Source organism: Nesoenas mayeri, assembly GCF_963082525.1.
Source record: "Nesoenas mayeri genome assembly, chromosome: 5".
Lineage (NCBI taxonomy): Eukaryota > Metazoa > Chordata > Aves > Columbiformes > Columbidae > Nesoenas > Nesoenas mayeri.
In genome coordinates this window covers 67,088,307-67,111,667 of record NC_137548.1, presented here as the reverse complement: position 1 = coordinate 67,111,667, position 23,361 = coordinate 67,088,307, and the positions used below count along the sequence as shown (strand labels likewise).

Genomic DNA, 23,361 nt, shown 5'->3' with positions numbered 1-23,361 from the left:
TAATTTTCTGTGAATTGTACAGAGAAGATATTGAGTCCCTATTCAGTGAGGACAACTCTTGAGAAGAGATGCATTAGAAAACACTCATATTATAGGAGGCAGACATGTGGAGCTTGCTTCTCCATGGGGAGTATTATTTAAAATCGAAGTTCTTAAAGTACATCTATTCCTACAAGGCAAAGGAAAATAGGGATAGATTGCAGCTGAGCTCTTAATGATTGCTTCTCTTTCATTAGCTGTGGGTAGGAAGAGTACGTATAGGGCTGCAAACAGGTATTCATGATTCTCATTAGCAAAAATGGCACTGTGCAAACAAATTTCCATGCATCCTGCTAAGATGGGCATTCTAATTAGTCCAGTTGTGACCTGTAGTCAATAACAGTAGAAGCAGGTCCCTTCATTTCACTCTGGCCCTATTTCCCACCCAGTAAAATGCATTTCATGAAGCCAGCACATCCAGCACGACCCCATTTTGGGTACGAAGCGGTTCGGTAACTGTGTCGGATTGTTTGTTTCCATGTTTTCCAGCCCCTTCATGCTCCTGCCGCCGCTGATGGAGTGGATGCGAGTGGCCATCACGTACGCTGAGCACCGGCGCAGTTTGACTGTGGACAGCGATGATATCAGGCAGACGGCCCGACTGCTCCTCCCCGGGCTGGACTGTGAGCCCCGGCAGCTCAAGTACGTACAATAAGCTTTATGAGCACCTGAAGTAATCAAAACTTCTTACTATATTCCCTGGGGGCCAGATCTCAAGGTACAGAATCACGCAATGTCAGGGGTTGGAGGGACCTGGAAAGCTCATCCAGTGCAATCCCCCCATGGAGCAGGAACACCCAGATGAGGTTACACAGGAAGGTGTCCAGGCGGGTTGGAATGTCTGCAGAGAAGGAGACTCCACAACCCCCCTGGGCAGCCTGGGCCAGGCTCTGCCACCCTCACCCCAAACAAGTTTCTTCTCATATTTAAGTGGAACCTCTTGTGTTCCAGTTTGTACCCATTGCCCCTTGTCCTACCATTGTCACCGCGAAGAGCCTGGCTCCATCCTCCTGATACTCACCCTTTCCATATTGATAACCATTAATAAGGTCACCCCTCAGTGTCCTCTTGTCCAGCTCCAGAGCCCCAGCTCCCTCAGCCTTTCCTCACACGGGAGATGCTCCACTCCCTTCAGCATCTTGGTGGCTGCGCTGGACTCTCTCCAGCAGTTCCCTGTCCTGCTGGAACTGAGGGGCCACAGCTGGACACAATATTCCAGGTGTGGTCTCCCCAGGGCAGAGCAGAGGGGCAGGAGAACCTCTCTGACCTACTGACCACCCCCTTCTAACCCACCCCAGGTACCATTGGCTTCCTGGCCACAAGGGCACAGTGGTGGCTCATGGTCACCCTGCTGTCCATACAGTTACCATACAGGCAATACGTATCTAAGCTTTTAGTATTCCAAGAGATAAAGAAATTTTGGCCACAAGCTGCAGCTGGAGTAGGAAGATTTTGTCTTGCCAAAAGTTATGTAGGAAGAATGAAGCAGAGACAGACTGAAACACAATTATTTGGCTTTTTTTGCCCTAGCCTTAATTACGAGATTATTCTTTGCTTTTTGACATACCTTGATCAAAAGTATCTTTTAAAATCTTCCCCTCACATATATATTGAACAGGGATTTATTATTAGCTGAGTTCATTAGCACATCATAGGTGTTTTATTCAGTGTTTGTAGTTCTTCAGGTTGGTGCCATTAGCACTGGTTTTGATGTCAGAGTTACATCTTGAACTTTAGTCCCAGGTGAATTCTTGTTTCTTGGGTGAATTCTGTCCCCCATATACCTTTGGGTTACATGAGTGAGTGGGACACATTAATAACAATAAATAATACTTTTATCATGCTCTTAAGTGATGAAATGATCACCCAAAAAGATAAAGATATACCTTAGAATTATTTTTCATGAACAATAAAAGCAACAAGAGGCTTTTAATCAGGAGTCCTGGATCTGGTTTTGTTGCTTTTTACCGTCTCCTTCTGGCAGCCAAAAAGCTCTTGCTTTTTGCTACTTCTCTGTCTCCCCATTTGTGAACTGAAGGGTAATTATTACGCACAAAACCCAACGGGAACACTTTTCCTCTCCCTTTTCTCTGCCAGCGTATGTATGCTCTGCGTCTACACACAGGCTGCTCTACCTTAAGTTTGGATGGTAGGTGTAGTGTAGGCAACTCAATAGGGGCTAAATTAATTTTACAGACGTGCCTAATGCTTGCCAAAACCTTTGAACAGTTGCACAGAAGACTAACCTAATCACAAGCCCTTCCAGTCAGTTTTATGGGGTTGTTTTTTTTTCCGATCTCTCCTTTAGGAAGAATTTTGATTTCCAATTTGCATCCAAACCTTCTGCTTCAAAGGTGTCCCACGCTCTATCTGTGCTGGATTTTTGTGCGCGTTCACACACAAAGCACAGCTAGTCCCTTTCTTTATAGATTGTGTATGTTAAAATAATGAAAAAAGAAAGGCAGGGATTTGGGTGTTTAGTCTTTGGGTGTTTGATTTTGCTGCTGACGTAGGCTGAAAGGAGACACTTAGAGACGAGCTTTTGGGGTTTATCACAGTAACTTCAAACTGAAGCCATAATGACACAGCTGTGAAATGAAGGGCTCAATACAAACCCAGAAAGCCCATAATAATGTAAGAAATAAGTAAATAAAAGTGAGAAGCAGGTCGAAAGGGCCTCAGCCACACTGGGATATTCAGGCAGAGGGTAATTCAGTTGCTGGGCTGTTAAGGGTTGGCAGCGCTGGCCCAGGGAAGGAGGGTGATAGAGGTTTCCATTCAGTTTGTTGTTATTACAGAAGGAATGGCAATTTGGCAAGAAAACTAAGATCCTTTCACACCTTTCACCTCACCGGACTGTTCCTCCATAGGGCCGTATGCCGTGTCCATTCCCTGCAGGCAAATCAACCTCTGCTTTAGAGCAACACATCATCTTTGTAGCAGAGGGCAAAAATCAAAGTTAAGCTTGATCAGGTCTTTGTTTTGAACTGTCTTGCCCGAGTTTCATTTCTGAAGGTCTAAGAATGTTCTGTGATGTGTAATGTAAGCAAAACAGCTTTGTGCTGCATGAAAGATTTAAACTAACAGGAAAAGAAAACCATGAGGAGAGAGCAATGCCTTGTTTCCAGCATCCATCATATGGTCCTTTAAAGCAGCTATTTGTATTTAGCCATTACAGCACATTTAGGGGAAAAGGAAATCTTGAATCTGAAGCCAAGTTTATCCCTGGCTTGCTGTGTAACCATCGGCAAATTGCAACTCGCTTTTCCCCATGAAGAAGTCATATAATGACAGTTCCTTGCAGTGATGACGCATCAGGTAGAGTATGTTGAAATCCCTGAAAGAGAAGCTGTGCGGAAGAACAAGGTGTAATTAGTATAACCTGAAATTCAGACCTCTAATACCTCTTTTCTGACGCAGACTGCTCGGGCAGTACAGTCTCCCACAACTGTTTGTGTCTTGGTGGACAAAGCCTTCTAATGCGATGCTCTCAGTTTGTTTGCCAATTTATAAGCGTCTTAAGTAGGCGCTTGTTGCTGGTTAAATGGTAATACAAGTGGCGAAATGCGAGATTGCAACGGACTGTGTTTCTTTTCCACCTATTTAAATATAAAGGCTGAGATTTCAATATTAAGCTATTATCACACATTGGATTTTTAAAAAATAATATTAATTTTCCTCGCTGCAGGCCAAATTTAAATCGCCCACTACCTATAGTTATAGTAGTAGTTACCGCCTATGAAACCCAAAGAGCACCAAGCTCCTGCTCCCTCTCCAATCCATCCCTTCCCAAACCGGGACCTCAGCCCTGTCCCTTTCTGAGGGCTCTGCACCCCATGATGTCTCTGTGTCACCTTTAGCTGATCCCCTGGGCACAGCTGGACGTGCACAGCTGGAAAGCCCAGCGTTTACCCGAGGAAGCGTGCGAGCGTTCACCTCTCCCCTCTGCAGAATAACAACTCGCACACGGAAAACCCGCTGTGGTTACAGCTGCTGCGCAGCGGTTGCGCACGTGTGAGCTTCTTTTCCTGCTTCTTCTTCTCCTTTATTATGTTATACAAAGTCCACATAATAATGATATTATGATCAATAATCACCTCAGTCAAACAAGATTATTAATTGACTAGCCTAGCCCTAGGATTTATGATTTATATGTATCTAGTATGAAGCCTTTTACCTTACTGTCCTCTTGTGCTCTGCATGTCCTAATCTACCATCCAGATGTTTCCGAGATCTTGTCTCCTGATCAAACATTTGTACTCAGCTGCCTCAGACACACGTTTTACTTGCAGATGTAACTCCAAAGAGCTGGTGACTCCAAGACTGTCACTTTGCATCCCCCAAGTTGTCCCCTGATGTAGCTCCTGTCTGAAAGCAGCTGCTGAGATGCTGGTGTCCCCTGGATGATGTGAGCGGTCACCAGCCTGCGGTGGGATCTCTGTGAACTTATCGTTCAGAGCATCTGCTCACCATTTGTCATCCCCGATCCATGCAAGTTCAGAAGCATTAAAAAAACAAATGACCAGCCGAATTGAAACGTGAATAAGATGCATCTTGAATCTTCTGCGTGGAGCGATGAGTGCTTTACTGATCTGGCAGGCTGAGCAAAATTGCCAGAAGACGTTTGCCTTGTTGAAAGAATCTCATTTTTCAAAGGAACTTGGCAGGCTGATATCTCACTCTCGGAGAGTTTGCACAAGAGCCTCTGTTGAAAACCAGACAAGCGGTAGAGGAGAAATTCACCCCGAAATAACATCAAAGGGCCGCTGGTATCAGTGCCCAGCTGAGATAGGAAACACCTCCAGTTTGGCCGTGTCCCTTTGGTGTAGGTGATACGCTGCCAGGCTTGGAATTCAGAAGCCTCTGAGCAGATAACCAGAGGAGTTACAGCGATCCCTGGGCTCCTTCCAAACCAGATAAAGGTCATTTGATAGTCATCTAGAGGATAAGGATTTAAGGGAACCTCATAGAAATGTTAATGCACTTGCTCCTATTGAGGCGTTGGAAAAGAGTTGAGGATGCTTCACTACCTAAACTTGATTTTTATTTATTTATTTTTTATTTATTTTTTTTTTCATTAAAAAAAATAAGGGTCATTATCTTCTTTCAGAAATGCCTTTTTATTTCAAAATAATAGCTAGTCTGGTAGGCAGACAGCATAGTTGTTTCATCCTACAACTGCACTGGTTATTATACACCCTTTCTCTTCACCTCTTTCTCCTCCTTGCAATGTGGTTTTGTGAATGTTTGATGGACTATCTTGTAACAAGCAGGAAAATACAAATGCGATGTCTAAAATTCTGTAGGAGATGGGGCTAAAACAAAAAAAAACCCCAACAAACTAGAAATTCTTTTCTCTTTCACAGACCTGAATGCTGCTTCAGTTCCTTCCGGAGACTGGATGCTAAGGCTGCTACTGAAAAATTCCAGCAGGATCTGGGGTTCCGAATGCTGAACTGCGGGAGGACAGACCTGATCAACCAAGCAATCGATGCACTGGGACCTGACGGGGTCAACACGATGGATGATCAGGTGTGTCATGTAACTACACGCACAAATGTTTTGCCTCAACAAATTCTGTGTTCTTTTCCATCAATGCGTGAGGTTGTGTTAGCTGCCTCTCCAAAGCTTTTCTAGTTCTAGCTTGTGTTTTAGTCTGAAAATGCATCCCTTTAAAAACCAAAAAAAAAATAACCCCCCAAAAAGCCATTCAGAGCCTGGAGTGAGTTGTTTATCAGCTGGAATGTGGATCTGCTCCTTTCTTGGGCGCTGATGGAATGCAGGTCAATACACTGCCTGCGAATGGAAACTCCAGTGTTTTAATGCTCAGACAACGTCAAGACAAAATGGTTTTTGCCAGTGACACTCTCTTCTGGTTCAACAGCCCAAATCCCATCTGGGTCAGTGAGGAGTGACCAGAAGGTGTTACTGTCTGTGAGTTATGTGTTCTCCGCACGGTCTAGCAAATACAAAACAGCACCGAGAACCCCAGTGGGGTTGGTATCGGTCAGTTTAGCTTTGTTGAAAGTCCATTGTGCTGATGTATCTATTATTTTCTTTCAATTTTTACCTGCTCTCTGCTCAGCTACATTGACCCATAGGGATCTGGTAGTCCGGGGAGTCCTTAATGCTTCTGCTTGTGCTGCCAGTCCCATCAAGTAACAGCAGAGTCCATTCTCTGGGGCATCGTTCAGTGCATTGAATTAGCTTTTAATTTAAAAGAAGAAAAAAAACTGTCCCAAATAAGCAGTCGTGATAGCTGTCACAGCAATGAGAATGAGCTGGCGTGTCTCTGAAACAATAGGACATTTGGCAGTAGGGAGGATTTATATCAAGTAGAGATGTTTTCTCATAGACAGCATTTTACTGTGGTGGCATTTCAGGCCAAATCCTGAAACAGGCACATCTTCCATGGTACTTTCTATCACCATAAGGTGATATAAAGGAAGAGCGAACATATACACAAATACAAGCAGAAACTGCTCCTGCACAAGCTTATATCCAGGTATGTAGTTGCCTTATTTACATGTCCAACACAAGGAGCTTTGTGGGGGTCTCACAACGTAGGTGCCCTTGATATTCACTTTAATAAAGCAGCAGAAGTGGCAGATTTATATTACAACACTCTGCCACTTTCAGTATGTATTTTTTCCATAAGTTTTTGCAGTTTCTGCTTATGTAGCCCCGAGGCCTTTTGTTTTCTCAAAGCAGATTATTTTGTTGTGAATATCACGGTCCTGACACCAAAACCAGTGCCAAAACCATCACTTCTCACCGCAGGATGTTTTTTAGCTCTCTTCAGCCAGCAAACTGGGAAACTCTGTGGCTTTTTTATGCATAAAGACCTTGCGTTCCGTAGGCAAATCATTGGATAGTTTGAGGAGCTTCTGTCACTTATCAATGGTCTCATCGTCTGTCTGGTCCTGCTGTGACCAGGGGGATCGTGGTGTTCTGGCAGCTCTGGTTTTTTGCACAACGCTGCTCCCACATCTCAAAGCAGCGTCTTGGCACTGACCAGGGAGGGCAAGACAGGCTCCCTGTGGAGATATTGTTGCTCTGAAATTCTCATTTTCTGGAGCAACCCGGCTCCGCAGTTAAGCAAGTGCCCTGCGTTGCGCTGCCAGTCGCACAGTTAAATCCAAACTCCAGCAGCGACTCTGCAACGGCTGGAATGTGAAACCAAATCTGAACTTTGCAGCAGGCTTGTTGTGCCCTTCGTAGACTGGTTTGGGTTGGAAAAGACCTTTAAAGATCATCCAGTGCCACCCCTGCCATGAGCAGGGACATCTTCACCAGCTCAGGGTGCTCAGAGCCCCGTCCAGCCTGGCCTGGGATGTCTCCAGGGATGGTTCATCCACCGCCTCTCTGGCCAACCTGTTCTATTGCCTCACCACCCTCAGGGGGAAGAGTTTCTTCTTTATATCTAATATAAATCTACCTTCTTTCAGTTTAAAGGGATAAGCCCAAACCATTGTGCCCAAACTTAGGAAAACTGCCTTGGGCATGGCAGCAGAGAGCAGGTCTGTCCTGTCGTAGGACAGAACATGTAATACTGGTCCCTGGGAAGCTCAGTTCTTACATCTGCATTTCTTTTGGTCACAGTGAGTCTTCTTGCCACCCTGCACAATAGGCAGGTACCTCCGAGTCATCGCAAATACGTGTGACCATCTCTCACCTGGCACGTACAGCAGAATTTTTGGTGCAAATGCTATAACAGACAGAACTGTTGGACTAATTTAACTTCAGTTTCACTTTAGATCAAGGTTCAGATTTTCCCCACTCCCAGAACATGAGCACATCCAACGCTGAGATGTGTGTTCAGACCCACTTCCATGTGTGTATGGAGATGATTTTAGAGAGAGGCAGAGAATGCAGAAGATATATTCAGAAACCTGAGTTTAGACCAGGACCCTGGATTCACTTCTAGTGGGGACCAAGCGGCATTTTGGTTTCACAGGATTTGAGGTGTTCGGGAAAACAAGCTGTTCTTCCCTTTGCACTCTGAGGAACAAGCAAGGAACGCAAAGCTAATATTAAAAATAAGAAATAAAGATTAAAATTTAAAAGTAAAAGTAGGGTAAGTCTACACAAACTTGGAACTGCGGCTGTTTTGCAAAAGAGTGTTTGCAGATACAAGATCTCTGCATCAGATGTAATTCTCCTTCACGACCTGTGTCCCTCTCCAAAGATGAAGCTGTATTATTACACAATGAGCAGCAGAGATGCTGCCTGTGAAAAGTGTGAACGTTCACAATAACTGGGTGGAGCCATAGGATGTGAGCAGGAATGGATTTGACTGGGCCATTTCCTTTCTGTCCTTGGCTACTTGTGGAATGAGCTCAGTAAGTAAGGCTCATTTCTCTCATAATTCATCTCTGAGCCGTCATGGTTTGCTGGATAAGTGCGGAGAGAGAGAGATTTATGGGATTGAAATGCTGAAATATTGTGGCAAATAGCATTTTAGCAATGGGGCTATGTTGCCAAATAAATTCATCTTGTGTATTTTCTTGTTGTTTTCTGCTTTCAGTTCATCTGGCTGCAAATGATCCAAGAAACGCTATTTCTTTTTTTGCAGCTTTGAGAAAGCTCAAGAACTGTGTACAACACACGGCTGGGATTTTCAGTGATCTCTTCTTTATCCTTGCAGTCTTGTCCCTTGATGTTTGGTCCCCATCGCTTTCCAATCCTTGTGCATCGTGCCGCTCTGCATAGAAACCAAAACGTTCTGAGCATTTTCCCTACACACGCAAAATCTTCTGTACATTAAGATTCAAACTCAGTTTTGCTGTTGGCTGGTATAGAAAAATAACGATGCCTTTTTCCCTTCTTCCCAAAGGGTATGACCCCGCTCATGTACGCCTGTGCTGCTGGGGATGAGGCCATGGTCCAAATGCTCATAGACGCTGGAGCAAATTTAGATATACCGGTGAGTAACAGAAAACCCTCTCCCCGTAATTACTCCTCTGGAAACAAGAGCAATTATGAAATCTCTCCTCACAACTGGAAGCTTCAGAGCAAAGCATTTATTTCAAAAACCTTTGTTTTAGGGATTTGAGAGGGGGATAAAAACCTTCAAAACCTCTTGGAGTGTCCCCTAAGTAGCATAAGTTACTGTTTCCTGGGGTTGTCACTTCTAAAGAAAAAAGCCAGTTCTGTACAAATCTCGAGATTAGAGCAGACAGAGGCTGCGGTGGTTCCTGCGAAACGGAGAAATAAACTTAACAGCAGAGACAATTCTACTGTTAAGCAGCGTTCTTTATATTATCAGCGCTGGGGATCATCCTCCATCAGTGCTCCAAAGACTGGACGCTCTTGCGTTGCTTATATTTACATAATTATTCCTTATGCTTTACAATTTTTGAAAATTTTGACATGCATCTATGCTAAGAAATAATTGCTGATGTTAGTTACAATTGTTTAGTTTCTCACTTATAATACATCTATTGATTATTAGTTAAATATAAACTAAGCACTCTGCTCCTAAACAATGTGTCTCCCTCTTGTCACGCGGAAGGATCTACAAGTTGAAAGATATCCCCTCGTTTTGCGGAAAGCATTTATCACGTCAAATTGGTTATTCTTTTGTAAATTAATCATGGTGTATGTTAATTTAGCAGCTTCTGACCGCCTGGTTGTCCTCTCACAGGTCCCCGGCGCGTCCCCGCGACACCCCTCGGTGCACCCGGACAGCCGGCACTGGACGGCGCTCACCTTCGCCGTGTTACACGGGCACATCTCGGTTGTCCAGGTGAGCCAGGAAACTCCTGCCAGTTTGGTGGAAACCTTCTAAAACCGCACGTTTGGAAAATGAGAACCTAACCCATGCTTTTCTCACGGAGACCTCAATGCTGGGAACACTCTGGTTCCTTTCGGTCCTGGGAGAAAGGCTGCGAAATTGTTCACACCATGGTGGTATTTCTAGTGAATTCTCTGAAGGTCGAGTCTTTATTTTTAATAATTTAACACTGCGTTTGCCTGAAAAAAAAAAATCTCTTGCTTTTTAAAACTTTGCAAGCAAAATGATCAGTATCTCAAAAGTACCTTTAGAAGGTTTTTATCCAGATTGCAAGCAAAGAGCTTTCTGCTCTGCGTTATAAATTGCTGAACTTGATTTTCAGTCGTCAAACCCACAAAACAATGAGCTGTACAGAGGTTTAGATTGGATATTAGGAAAGAATTCTGCCTGGAAAGGGCTGTGGGGCATTGGAACAGGCTGCCCAGGGCAGTGCTTGAGTCACCATCCTAGGAAGGGTTTAAAAGGCCTTTAGATGAGGTTTAGTGCTAGAGTTGGGTTATGGTTGGACTCGATGATCCTGAGGGTCTCTTCCAACCAAAATGATTCTGTGAACTGGGAGTGATGACATAATTCCTAGTGAAGCCTTGACAGCAAAACACAGCACGTTTCTTTGTTGTTCTTTGGTTTCGGTATCAGTCCAAGGCTTTACTGCTGCTTTCTGACATGTTAATTGGTTTATGCATTTACATGGGCAAAAATTAAGCGTATGCTGATCCCTGGTCTAATGGCAGCAAATCGTCTGTAACCTCCTTTATAATCCTTGAGAATCGCATGAATGAGACTTAAGCCATTGTGGGAATTGAGCCCCTCGCATCCCACCCGCTCCCTTTTCTGTGGAATTAACGCAGGGGCAGCGGGATGGGGCGGAATCCTGGAAATCCCACATGAATATCAAGATAAATTCAAAAGTCATTACAGCAGACAGTCAATTACTGGTGAATTGAATTTACCTTCTGCTTAAAGCAGGGGGGAAATAAGAGATGTAAGCAAATGGGAGCTGCACAAAGTCATTTTTTGTTTGTGTGCGTTTGTTAATAATTACAAACACTAGATTTGGCATTGCAGAGGTTGGACAGCCTTAATTTACATGTGATATAAGAATTGATTCTCTCAGGGGATGTAATCGAGTGTTTATCGAAGCTCCTGTTGGATTGCGTTACCGACAAGCTTTGTTTCTTTTTGTTTGGTTAAAACTTCTAAAGATTACATGAACCTTTTTAATTTGGCGATTATTGTTATTTAAAAAGGGTAGATGTCATGGTGTATGAAATCGCCTTTGTGGGTAAGGTCTACCATGCAATACATGGAGTAGCTGGTGTCTCCAGAGAGAAACAAACCAGCAAAAAGTCTTATAATAAAAATGTCTGTGCCCTGTGTGCCAAGGCCAAGGTCGTCACTAATTGGGGATGGCTGATAACTTTATAATTGTGACAATATTGCAGGGTACAGCGTGCAATGGGAGAGTATCCAGAGCCGCACGCCGTGCTCAGCGTGACCCAATGTCACCTGTAAAATGTCCCCGTCATCTCATAACCTTCTCCCCATCGTCTGGGAGGGGATAATTCCCCTCGCTCAGTGGGTTCCAAGAGGGATGTTTGCCCCTCAGGGCTAATTCCCTGCGGGACCCGTGTTTCCTGCACACGTAGCCTGAGACTAAATGAGAGGGAATTCCTGCGTTAAAGAGCAGCTCTGATTGCGGAGCTCTACAGAGTTGGGAAATTACAATTGCAAAACCATGTACAACAAGGAGATTAAAAGCAAAAAAGGAAAAGAGAAAGGGAGGTGATGTTGTCCAAGATGCCAGCTGAGCACCTTTCCAGCACAAACTCACCATTGAAAGCACAGAATCCCAGAATGTCAGGGATTGGAAGGGACCTGGAAAGCTAATCCAGTGCAATTCCCCCCATGGAGCAGGAACACCCAGATGAGGCTAAAACAGCACAGCTAATGCAAAATAAGAAAGCTCTAAATTGCCATTAATGTGGATGCCTCAACTCTCCGAGTGAGGAAACGCATGGGAAATTTGCCTTGTAATGGATATTTCGCTTTACCCTTTGGGATGGTCTGTGCGTGCGTGCTCTCTGCTGTGAATCCGCTGCTCTTCCTTCCCAGCCTCTTCTGTTTGCTCGTTCCGAATCGCTCTTTGCTCATCTCCTCGCCTTTCCCCGTGTCTCCCGCAGCTGCTCCTGGACGCCGGTGCCCACGTGGAGGGCTCTGCCGTGAACAGCGGAGAAGACAACTACGCCGAGACCCCTCTGCAGCTGGCGTCCGCAGCGGGTAAGCTGGGGCACCCCCCGCGTTAACCGCAACCAACACACAACCGGCTCCGTAAAACACGTTAGGAATCGCTTTTGAGGTATCACGGATACCAAATGGGTAAAGCGCAATGAGCTGGCTACTAACAAAACCAGCTTTTTTGTTCATTTCTAAGCCACTAGTAGGGTTGGTGGCGACTAAGAGGCGGCGTCACATTGCAAGAGCTCGGTGGGCACTAAATGAGCTTTTGGAAGTCGTACCGACACTGAGCTGCTGCCATTGTAAAGCTACAACGCCTTTGCGCAGGGCACTGGCGAGAAATATAAACCAGCTACTGTCTCGTCCGGGCATGTCTTGGATCTAAATAACTTCCAGATGTAAAAATTAACAAGTTTAAATCCAGCCTGGGGAGAAATAACTTGCTATAGAAAGAAAGTAGTTGTATTAATTTATTACATACAAGTCAAATTCCGTGTTTCTTCTACCGAAGTGTCACGAGTTGAGCATTCCGTGAACAAGTCTGTGCTGGCCTAAAAGTACCTGTTGTTTTTCAATACTTTAACCTCAAACTGGTTTTACTTTTTTTTTTTGGCCTTTGTTTCTTTCTGCCTCATTTTTGAGCATTTTTAAGACAAGTCTGTGGCTTGTTCTGCTCCAGGCTCTATTGAAGGGATAACAAACCAGGCTCCTCCGGATGGACACTCATTGTGCTTCATCTCTTGCCACTGCTTGATACCGCAGCTAATGAAGGAAAAGAGCGTGCACCAATATACTCGCCCAGTTAAACTGTTTTCTGCTGGCATGTATTAAAAGTGCCAGGCCAGTTTAATTCTCACTTTAATTCTCCGAGGTGTTATGAAGCCTAACGGAGATTTGTGCAATGCTCTTAAAGCCTCAACAGCGTAAAAAGTTACCAGTGCCAGTGCTATGTTTTCAAGGAGGTAACAGGGAATCATTATAGTGTTTCTGTTCGGTTTTTGCAGGTAACTACGAGCTGGTGAGCTTACTGCTGAGCAGGGGCGCCGATCCGCTCCTGAGCATGTTGGAAGTCAACGGCGTCTCCTCATCGCTGCATGAAGACATGAACTGCTTCAGTCACTCCGCTGCACACGGGCACAGGTAAAACCCCCTTTGTCTTCAGAATGTTGTTTCCACCTAAGGCTGTCACTGCGACTATTCCCATGACTTTATATATATACATATATAGGTTTTATACCCAAATTTCTGGGTGTGCAGTTCAGAAGGTGCTAAGACTCTCCCAAGAACAACTATTTTTTAGTACCGCTCACTTTCTCAGGCTATTCCGATTTGGATGTAGGTAAAACCTTTTGAGAGTTTTGGGGGACAGAACGATTCTTTAAACCGGTAATTGCTCTTTGTTACACCGCTTTGTAAAATAAGTGATGCAAGGCTTGCATTATTCAGCAACTATGATTAGAAAGGATTATATTTTAGTCAAAATCACAAAGGAAAACAGGAATATCTTTGTTTTTTCTTATTCTCTCACTTGCTGGTCTGGCTCTGCAGCACTAAGAGCGAGTAGGAGCTGGTTCTAGACCACATGTGAGCAGACTAAGTTCCACCTAGGGGCAGGTTATAGGTAGTGGTTTATGTTCTGAGTCAACCTAATCATGTTAAGATGGCAAAAATAATCTGCGACAGAATTTGCTTGACTGCATCTCTGGTTTTTGGATGGTCAATCAAGAGATCAGTCATTAAAACATTGAAAAGACAAACTGGGCTTTCCAACCCTGTTTGCAGGGTAGTTATTTACAACTAAGACATTACATACAAAATCATCCAGAAATCCTTCTGTTCCCAGAAAAAAATGTTAGTGTAGTGAACCAATTAATTAAACCAGGCCTAAAATTGCCTATGTAGATGGGCTGAGGGATCCCCAGGGTCTCAGCAGGTCGGCTGGCCCTTGGAGGAGCATGTTAAGCAGCATCTCCCAATTCTGTTCCTCCCCCCCACAACGTTCTGCAACACCTACCCAGGCAAACTCTGAAATTCAGGGCTTATTCTCCAACTGAGTAGCGCAGGGTGATCCTAAAGCACAAAATTAACTCTATTTTGGGTGCAAAGAGAGCACCAGCTAGTGGCAATTCAGCATCACCGCTCGGTGCTGGGGTGGATTTGCTGGGATGGGGATGTCCAAATGTTGCAGATGGCTCCAGCTGGACAGTGGGGATGAAAACTTTGTAAACTCGCTGGACGCAAACAAGAAACCACTGTGTGAAATTCCAAACAAACAAAAATAAAGTTCTCCCTGGATTTAGTGATACAGAACTATCATTTTTTTTAATGGTTTCTATTTAGTGATAGAGGAAGCGAGTCTGACCAAAGCAACGTAAGAGTGTTTGGAGATGGTCACTTGGGGAAGCAGCAAAGGTTCTAACAGACGCTCTCTGTTAAAACCAGTCTTACTTCAGAGCTTAAGATGCTTCCGTGCCAGAGTACAAACTGCAAAAAACCCTGTTTGCCCTAGCACTCTGCAATATGTCCTGGTACCACTAAAGTACAAGAAAATATTGAAATCTTTTAATATTGCTTACCAATTTATAGCATGTGGGACAAGGAAGGACAAGTGTTTTCAATGCTGCTCCATCTCTGCCAGCTGCCTTTCTTTGGGAAGGAAATTACTATTTATTAAGCCGAATCACCGCAGTCCTGTTTGAGCAATTGATATTTCATTTATTAATAGCGATATCTCTTCTCCGTCCCCAGGAACGTTCTGCGCAAGCTCCTGACGCAGCCGCAGCAGCTGAAGGGAGATGTCCTGTCCCTGGAGGAGATTTTGGCCGAGGGGGTGGAGAGCGACACCTCCAGCCAGGGCAGCTCCAGCGAGGGCCAAGTCCGGCTTTGTAAAACGCGAATGAAGGCTTTGCAGGAGGCCATGTACTACAGCGCTGAGCACGGCTACGTGGACATCACCATGGAGCTCAGGGCGCTCGGTAAGATGTTTACTTCAAGCATTGTACGTATTTAAGGTGCAAAAAGCTTTTTCTCTGTGCCCATTTCGCTTGGAGAGAAATCTGGGACCCCCACTGCAAAGCTATCCCAAGCTTCTGTCTCATTGAAATTAAAACGTGTTTAAGGCTCTTCACAAGTGTTTTTTCAAACTCCAACTGATCTGGGATGCCCCTTACTTTGGGCTGGATCCTCTGTTCCCAAGTATCAAAAGCAAGGGCCATGTCTCTTCATCCGATGCTCTGACATCTAAAATTCAGTGTTAAAGAGGCTGGTCTCAAAAACAAAGATAACAGCAGAGATTTAATGGTTTAATCTGAAAGAACAGATTGGATCTAAAGGTAGGAAAGAGGAGCTTTGAAGCTTTCGATGTGTAGTCTGTTACAGGTAACCTGTTTGTGTAGGGTTAGGGATTCTTACAGGTTCAGATCAAATTTATTTTGTCGTTCTGACTAACCATGAAGCTAAATACACAACAGGGAGTCCCTGGTCCTTAACGATCAGCAGAAAGTTCCACCTTACAGTCCTGGTCCCTCTGCTGTTGTAGATAAGTCACTTGATCTGTCAATGACCCGGTTCAGTCGTCTTTAGCATCAAAACAAAAATGTATGTGCTGTTAGGATGTAGGTAAAGATCTTTGGTGCCACTAATAGCAGCAGAACTGTCCACTCACAGGTGCTTCAGCAAATTGTCATCTTTCACTCTCCTTTTTGCTGTGGCCACAGGAGTCCCGTGGAAGCTCCACGTGTGGATCGAGTCACTCCGGACAACCTTCTACCAGTCCCGTTACTCGGTCGTGCAGACCCTCTTACGGGAATTCGTCACCATTAAGGAAGAGGACTACAATGAAGAACTGGTTAACGAAGGGTTGCAGCTCATGTTTGATATCCTCAAAACCAGCAAGGTAATTAGTACTTTTTGTAATAGTATCAAAATCAAGTGTTTGGGTTTTTTTGCTGTTGTACAAATGAGCGCACAACAAGAACAAATCAATTCCTATGCTAAGCCCCTAATGAGTTATGGTATGAAAATGGCCCTGGTAGCATTTCTCTAAATTGATATGCAGCCCTTACAATATAGACATTAATTTCAACATTGGTGAACGTCATTTTGGTGAAGTCCAGGTCAGCTTTGAAACCACGTGAATGCGAGAGGAAGAGTTGCTAGCACAGTACTGGGCATCGTAACTGTCCTTTACGTTAAAAGCAAGAGATACAACTTGGCTAACTAAATAAAACTGCAAACAAGGACCCAGAACTTGATATCTGACAGTAAACTGGTATCATGAATCAGATCTTGCGGAGAAGGTGCTTGTGGGCTCCCATTACAGAGCAGTGGAGGATGAGCTGTTGCTGCTGGACTCCTGTCCATTCTACCAGCACATCCTTGTTCAGCTCACACGCTTGTCCCTCTCTTGGGACATGTGTTATTCTTGTGGACTGCAGTTGCTATAAGCCTCGAGAGGACTGTCACTGCACCTCTGGAACCTGCTCAGCGCAAAGTGCCCATTGCTGATACCTGTTCCCTCCTCCTTGCAGAACGATTCCATCAATCAGCAGCTCGCGTCCATCTTCACCCACTGCTACGGCAGCAGCCCCATCCCCAGCATTCCCGAGATCCGAAAGACGCTGCCGGCTCGGCTGGGTAAGATACCTCAACATCGACGTTCTTGGCTCTTTTTTCAAAGCATCCTCAATTTCAGACAATATTCACCTTCTTTCTTTTTATTTTTTCCTTGCCCCAACAGATCCTCACTTTCTAAACAACAAAGAAATGTCTGATGTGACTTTCTTGGTAGAAGGAAAGCTGTTCTATGCACACAAAGTCCTGCTGGTTACTGCATCTAACAGGTGAGTGGCTTCCTACCTGCAAAGGATACGACTACAGACCATAATTCAGGGCTGCAGGACCAAGCTGCATCTTCTGTGCTTGTGTTAATAGCAAGAGTTTAAAGAGGAGTTTTTCCTACTATGTGTTAGACACTCCCAGAGCTGTACGGACAGAAATAACCAGTAATTATCCCTAAAAACCTGCGCAGTTACTCGTTTCTTTTTCCCTACTGGCACAATAACCATGTTTTGCAACTATTACAAGGTGCAATTGGATCAAACCCAAGCAATTTCCAGCTAAGTTGTCCCTGAAGTTCTAAATTAATTGTCATTAAATGGAAAGAAATGTTTCCATTTTCAACTTGCAAACAGGAAGGATCTTCATTTCCCCTTGCTTAGGCTGTTTGTCAATAGGTGACGAGTATGTGAAGCACTAATACACAAATCTGTTAAAACCATTCTCAGGTTTAAGACGCTGATGACCAATAAAACAGAACACGACAGCCATGGCAGCAAGATGGTTGAAATCAGCGATATGAAATACAATATTTTCAAGGTATGTAGCTTTTCCTACCTTTTCTTTACCTTTTCCATCTTCTCCCATACTTAGAAGCCAAAGGGCCAAGGCTTAATATCAGCTCTAAGTTGTTATGAGCTGGAGTTAATTTCAACACACAGGAGTATTCTGTATTTCAGCAAGGACCAACCTTCAAACAGAAACCTCCAGCCTATATTCTTATTTCTTACCAGGCAGACGACTCTTCCATTAAGCAGGAGAAACTAATCTTCTACTGAAAGTAGTTTTGTGCTTTTAAGACAGCATTTTTGTACTATTTACAGCACCATTTACTTGCTGTGCTAAGCAAAAAGTCAACTTATTACAGCAGGTGGACTGCCGGGCTTTGTATTAAATCAGATGATCAGAAATCCTTCCAAAAAAGGCTCAAAATTGAGAATTGCACTTGGCTTTTATGACTTCTCTGTCTTGAGTGGACCTAAGGGAGGGTCATTCATGATGGAGAGAAAGTCGGTTATTGAACACACATCCCAGGAAGAAAACAAGTCAGTGAAATGGGATAATTCAGTTATTCCAGCGTTTCAGATTTGGAACAGAACTGGGGAATCTGAAGTGCAGAATTGGTTCTGTAACTATTTTAATGTCATCCCATGTACAGAAAATGAAGTTGATGATGAGAACCATTTTTTCCTGCTGGAAAAGGGTGTGCCAGTTTTGTGTTGGATGCACAACGTCCAAATTTTGCAGCTCAGGCCATGACAGAAGAAAGAAAATGTAACTGAAATGAGCCTCCTTAACAAGAGTTTTACAGCAAAACCTTCCTAAAGATAAACGTTTGCTTCACTGGAGAGAGCAACAAGTCGGAAGGAACAGTGAAATACTTCAGGGGGTTAAACAGTTGGATGGTAAATAGAATCAGATGATGGTGTTTGACAGCAATTTGTTATGATGCACAGAGAACACTGAGAAACTAGAGATCTACGTCCTGCTCAGGGTTCTGCTGGAAAGCAGCTTCGCTCCCCTGTCATTCCATTATACAAAATAAGACCGTTTTAAAATTAAAACAATCAAAACTAAACATTTGAAATTAAAATTTTAACACTAAAATTTTGGGTTTAAAATTTAAAATTAAAAGTATAAAATTAACATTTTAAAATTAAAAAGGATAAGTATCATTTCGAAATTAAAATTAAAAGGATAAGAGTATCATTTTGAAATTAAAATTAAAAATCTAAAATTAAAAGGATAAGAGTATCATTTTGAAATTAAAATTAACATTTTAAAATTAAAAAGGATAAGAGTACCATTTTGAAATTAAAATTTAAAATCTAAAATTAAAAGGATAAGAGTATCATTTTGAAATCAAAATTAAAAATCTAAACTTAAAAGGATAAGAGTACCACTTCGAAATTAAAATTAAAAATCTAAACTTAGAAGGATAATTTTAACTTCAAAATGATACTCTTAACATTTTAAACTTAAAAGGATAAGAGTATCATTTTGAAATCAAAATCAAAAATCTAAAATTATAAGGATAAGAGTATCATTTTGAAATCAAAATTAACCTTTTAAAATGAAAAGGATAAGAGTATCATTTTGAAATCAAAATCAACCTTTTAAAATGAAAAGGATAAGAGTATCATTTTGAAATCAAAATCAAAAATCTAAAATTAAAATTTTGAATTTAAAATTAAAAATTTTGACTTTAAAGTTAAAATGTTGACAATTAAAAATTGGCTTTAAAGTCAAAATTTTAACATTCTACATTTATATTTTCAAAAATAAAATTTTAAAATTCTAAGTTTTAAATGTAAAAATAAAATTTTAAAAATTAAAAATTTTGAATTAAAAATTTAAAAATTTTTAAAAATTAAAAATTTAAAAATAAAATTTTAAAAATGAAAGTATACAATTAAATTGAAACAAAGCTTTGTTTTGTTCCCACCCCTGTTGGCAACAGCCGGCACAGCGTGCCATCCATCCCCACACCTGCTTACCCAGCACAACTTCTCTTTCCAGCACCAAGCCCCATCCTTCCCATTATAAGACGGTGCCGGTTTCGGGGGCGGTTGCACTTGTCGCTCGCCTTGCACACTATTAGGCCATTTCCTTTGGGGTGGGAGCTGGTGGGGTGCGCAGCGAGGTTCGTGTCGCTCACACACGCGCCGTCACAGCCTAAAATCCATAACGGAGCCCTTTGCAGAGCCTGAGGAAGAACGAAGTGTTAGAAGAGCAACACGACTAGTGAAGGGACTTGAACACAAGCCCTATGGGCAGAGGCTGAGGGAGCTGGGCTTGTTTAGTCTGGAGAAGAGGAGGCTCAGAGCTGAGCTCAGCACTCTCTAGAACTACCTGAAGGGCAGTTCTAGCCAGGTGGGATTGGTCTCTTCTCCCAGGCATCAGCAATAGGACAAGGGGCCATGGGCTTCAACTCTGCCAGGGGAGATTTAGGCTGGAGATTAGAAAGCAATTCTGTGCAGAGAGCGTGGTCGGGCATTGGAATGGCTGCCCAGGGAGGTGTTGGACTCGCCATCCCTGGAGGTTTTCAAACTCAGATTGGACATGGCACTTAGTGCCATGATCTAATAAACGGACTAGAGTTGGACCAAGGGTTGGACTCGATGATCTCTGAGGTCTTTTCCAGCCCAGTCGATTCTGTGATTCTGTGAAAGCAGATTTGCAATTGGGGGTGGAAAAGGGGAGCTCAGCCATTCCCAGCATCTTGTGAGTCCAGTGATAACAGCCCCACGCTTGCCTGTTTCAGATGCTGATGCAGTATTTATACTACGGAGGAACAGAATCCATGGAAATTCCCACCACCGATATCTTAGAGGTGAGAGCATTTTCTTCTACGTCTTGCTAAGGCTACGGGGGCATAAGCAAAGCTTGAAAGGCAAAATCCACGAATTAACAGCCAAATTCCAACCCAACAGCATCCTTAATGCTTTGAAACAAGCTTAAGGTTTCAAAACACCCTTGGCTTGGAAATAAGAACTACTGATTATGTTTTATTATGTCCATGAAATGCTGGGGGGAGGTGGCACAAGTAGCCTGGTGAAAATAAAGCTTGCAGCTAAAGGCTATGCACAGCTATTTGGGGTTTTTTTGAGGAAGGGAAAGGCCTTTCAAAACTAATGATCTCAAATAACTTGTCTCTTGTCCCCAAAGCTGTTATCGGCCGCCAGCCTGTTCCAACTGGACGGGCTCCAGCGACACTGTGAAATCCTCTGCGCCCAGACCATCAGCTTGGAGAACTCCGTTCACATCTATAAATACGCAAAGGTATATATTCACCCCTATAGCAAATAACTCATGTTACTAATAGAATAATATAGAAATACTCTGCCATTCCTGGAAGTTTGCAGGGTCAGATCCCTTAGAAAGGCCACACGAAGGGCTGGTAATGAAGCACGTGTAGTGCCACACTGATCTTTCTCCATTCCTGACCCTGCCACTTCTCCCATGGAACTCAGGCTGGTTTCTTTCAGAACCTAAAACTTAACAGTACGCAGTGGTAGAGAGGGAGAAGGGAACGTTCCCCACTGGCCTTTTTAGTACTTTTCCTTAAATCACTGTTTGCACAAAGTTCCCAGAAATGGGGGCATGCAGCCCTACACACTGAACTCCAGGTTCTCTTCCTCCTTTTCCTGAGCTTCCTCCACGGGTTCCGAAACCAAAGGAACCAGGTCACAGCCAGAAATCCACCTGACGTGCTTTAGAAGTGGTTTCCCCCCGTTCGGCTCCTTTTCATCCTACGAACCCCATTGCCACAAGCAGCACGTGCCACTTGGCACTGCGGTATATATATATATATATGTACACGCACACACGCACGCACACATATATGCATATACACGCATGCACACATATATGCGCACGCATACAGATATGCATATACGCACACGCGCACGCACACATACATATACACACACGCGCACACACACACGCACACATATACATATACACAGACGCACACATATACATATACACAGACGCACACACATACATATACACAGACGCACACACATACGCACACATATACATATACACAGACGCACACACGCGCACACATATACATATACACAGACGCACACACGCACACACATATACATATACACACAGACGCACACGCGCGCACACATATACATATACACACACGCACGCACACATATACATATACACACACACGCACACATACGCACACATATACATATACACACACGCACACGCACGCACACATATACATATGCACACACACGCACGCACACATACGCACACATATACATATACACACACACGCACACATACGCACACATATACATATACACACGCACGCATACGCACACATATACATACGCACGCATACGCACACATATACATACACACGCACGCATACGCACACATATACATATACACGCACGCATACGCACACATATACATATACACACACGCATACGCACGCACACATACACATATGCACACACACGCACGCACACATACGCACACATATACATATACACACACACGCACACATACGCACACATATACATATACACACACACGCACACATATACATATACACACGCACGCATACGCACACATATACATACACACGCACGCATACGCACACATATACACACACACGCACGCATACGCACACATATACATATACACACACACGCACGCATACGCACACATATACATATACACACACACGCACGCATACGCACACATATACATATACACACGCACGCATACGCACACATATACATACACACGCACGCATACGCACACATATACATATACACACACACGCACGCACACGCACACATATACATATACACACACACGCACGCACACACATATACACACGCACACACACACATATATACATATACACACACACATACAGGACAAAACCTCCCTTTTTGTCTCCACTTTATCAAGCAGCTGCTCTCTCCTGCCTGAGGAGGAGACTGAGCACGGGCCAGCAGCAGGAAATCAGGGGAAATAATTTAAAAGAAAACCTCAAATGCCTCCAAAAAGCACCAGAAGAAATTATCAGCCATCACTGGTCCTCCCTTCGGTGCTTTGCCACTGTTACTACCGTTCTTCTTCTGGCTTAGAAAACATTAAAGGGAAAAGTGCTACAAAAGAGAAGAGGCTCAGCGTGTCCTTTAGGTCTGTGACATCCAGCAAAGGCTTAATTTGATGTTCCTCTCTCCCGCAGATTCACAACGCTCCCGAACTGGCCTCTTTTTGCGAAGGCTTCTTCCTGAAGCACATGAGCTCTCTGCTGGAGCAGGACTCGTTCAGACAGCTCATCTCCAGCAGGACCAGCAAGGTGCAGGGCCTGGACCCGCTGCGGGACTTGCAGACGGCGCTGGCCGGCCGCCTGCACTCCGTGTACGTCACCTCCCGCGTGTGACGGGGACGCGGCGCCCACGGGAGCTCGAACCGCACGGGGACGCGCGCTCAGGAGAAGGCGCCGCTTTCCCGTTCACCTTCTGCATCACCAAGGGACCGGGGCCAAGGGCGCCTCGTCCCGCCAAGGGGGGCAGCTGGCTTGTCTGTGCCACTACTGTCACAGAAACACTGTCATGCGAGAACCGAGGACGCGAAGAACCCCAAGGGAAGATCGACGCTGCCATGTAAACCAGCACAACGCAGGGCTGGAGAGAAGCGAGGCGCCTTACCCAGCCCCAGCGCCTCGTGTCATTGCGTCTGTCCCCACACAATGGGTGTTTTACCTGTAAAAAGGCTGCACGGGAGGAGTTTTCTAATCCTGTCTGAACACAAAGGCTGGTGCACACACTACTTCACTATAAACACCAGGGTCTATACGTTGAAAGAGACTCCGACATATGTTTTCCCCCCAAACTGTTTGCACCTTGAGAGAGAGAGATTTTGTAGATGTTCAAAGCTGAGTAGAAACTAATACTAACTCTGAAATT

General features: G+C 44.0%; 1 protein-coding gene across 1 annotated transcript in view; it reads left to right on the top strand.

Moving 5' to 3' along the window:
• ABTB2 (ankyrin repeat and BTB domain containing 2) overlaps positions 1 to 22,835 on the top strand; it is a gene marked incomplete at both ends in the record, with an annotated part of 120,355 nt that extends 97,520 nt beyond the window's left edge. Inside the window, 14 exons of the mRNA XM_080345476.1 lie at positions 529 to 681; positions 5,406 to 5,571; positions 8,876 to 8,965; positions 9,686 to 9,787; positions 12,016 to 12,112; positions 13,075 to 13,210; positions 14,819 to 15,045; positions 15,787 to 15,965; positions 16,600 to 16,705; positions 16,809 to 16,911; positions 17,356 to 17,446; positions 20,172 to 20,240; positions 20,576 to 20,689; positions 22,638 to 22,835. Of these exons, the coding sequence (XP_080201602.1) occupies positions 529 to 681; positions 5,406 to 5,571; positions 8,876 to 8,965; positions 9,686 to 9,787; positions 12,016 to 12,112; positions 13,075 to 13,210; positions 14,819 to 15,045; positions 15,787 to 15,965; positions 16,600 to 16,705; positions 16,809 to 16,911; positions 17,356 to 17,446; positions 20,172 to 20,240; positions 20,576 to 20,689; positions 22,638 to 22,835 (1,831 nt within the window). The remainder of the gene's footprint in view (positions 1 to 528; positions 682 to 5,405; positions 5,572 to 8,875; positions 8,966 to 9,685; positions 9,788 to 12,015; positions 12,113 to 13,074; positions 13,211 to 14,818; positions 15,046 to 15,786; positions 15,966 to 16,599; positions 16,706 to 16,808; positions 16,912 to 17,355; positions 17,447 to 20,171; positions 20,241 to 20,575; positions 20,690 to 22,637) is intronic.
• Positions 22,836 to 23,361: the final 526 nt, after the last annotated feature.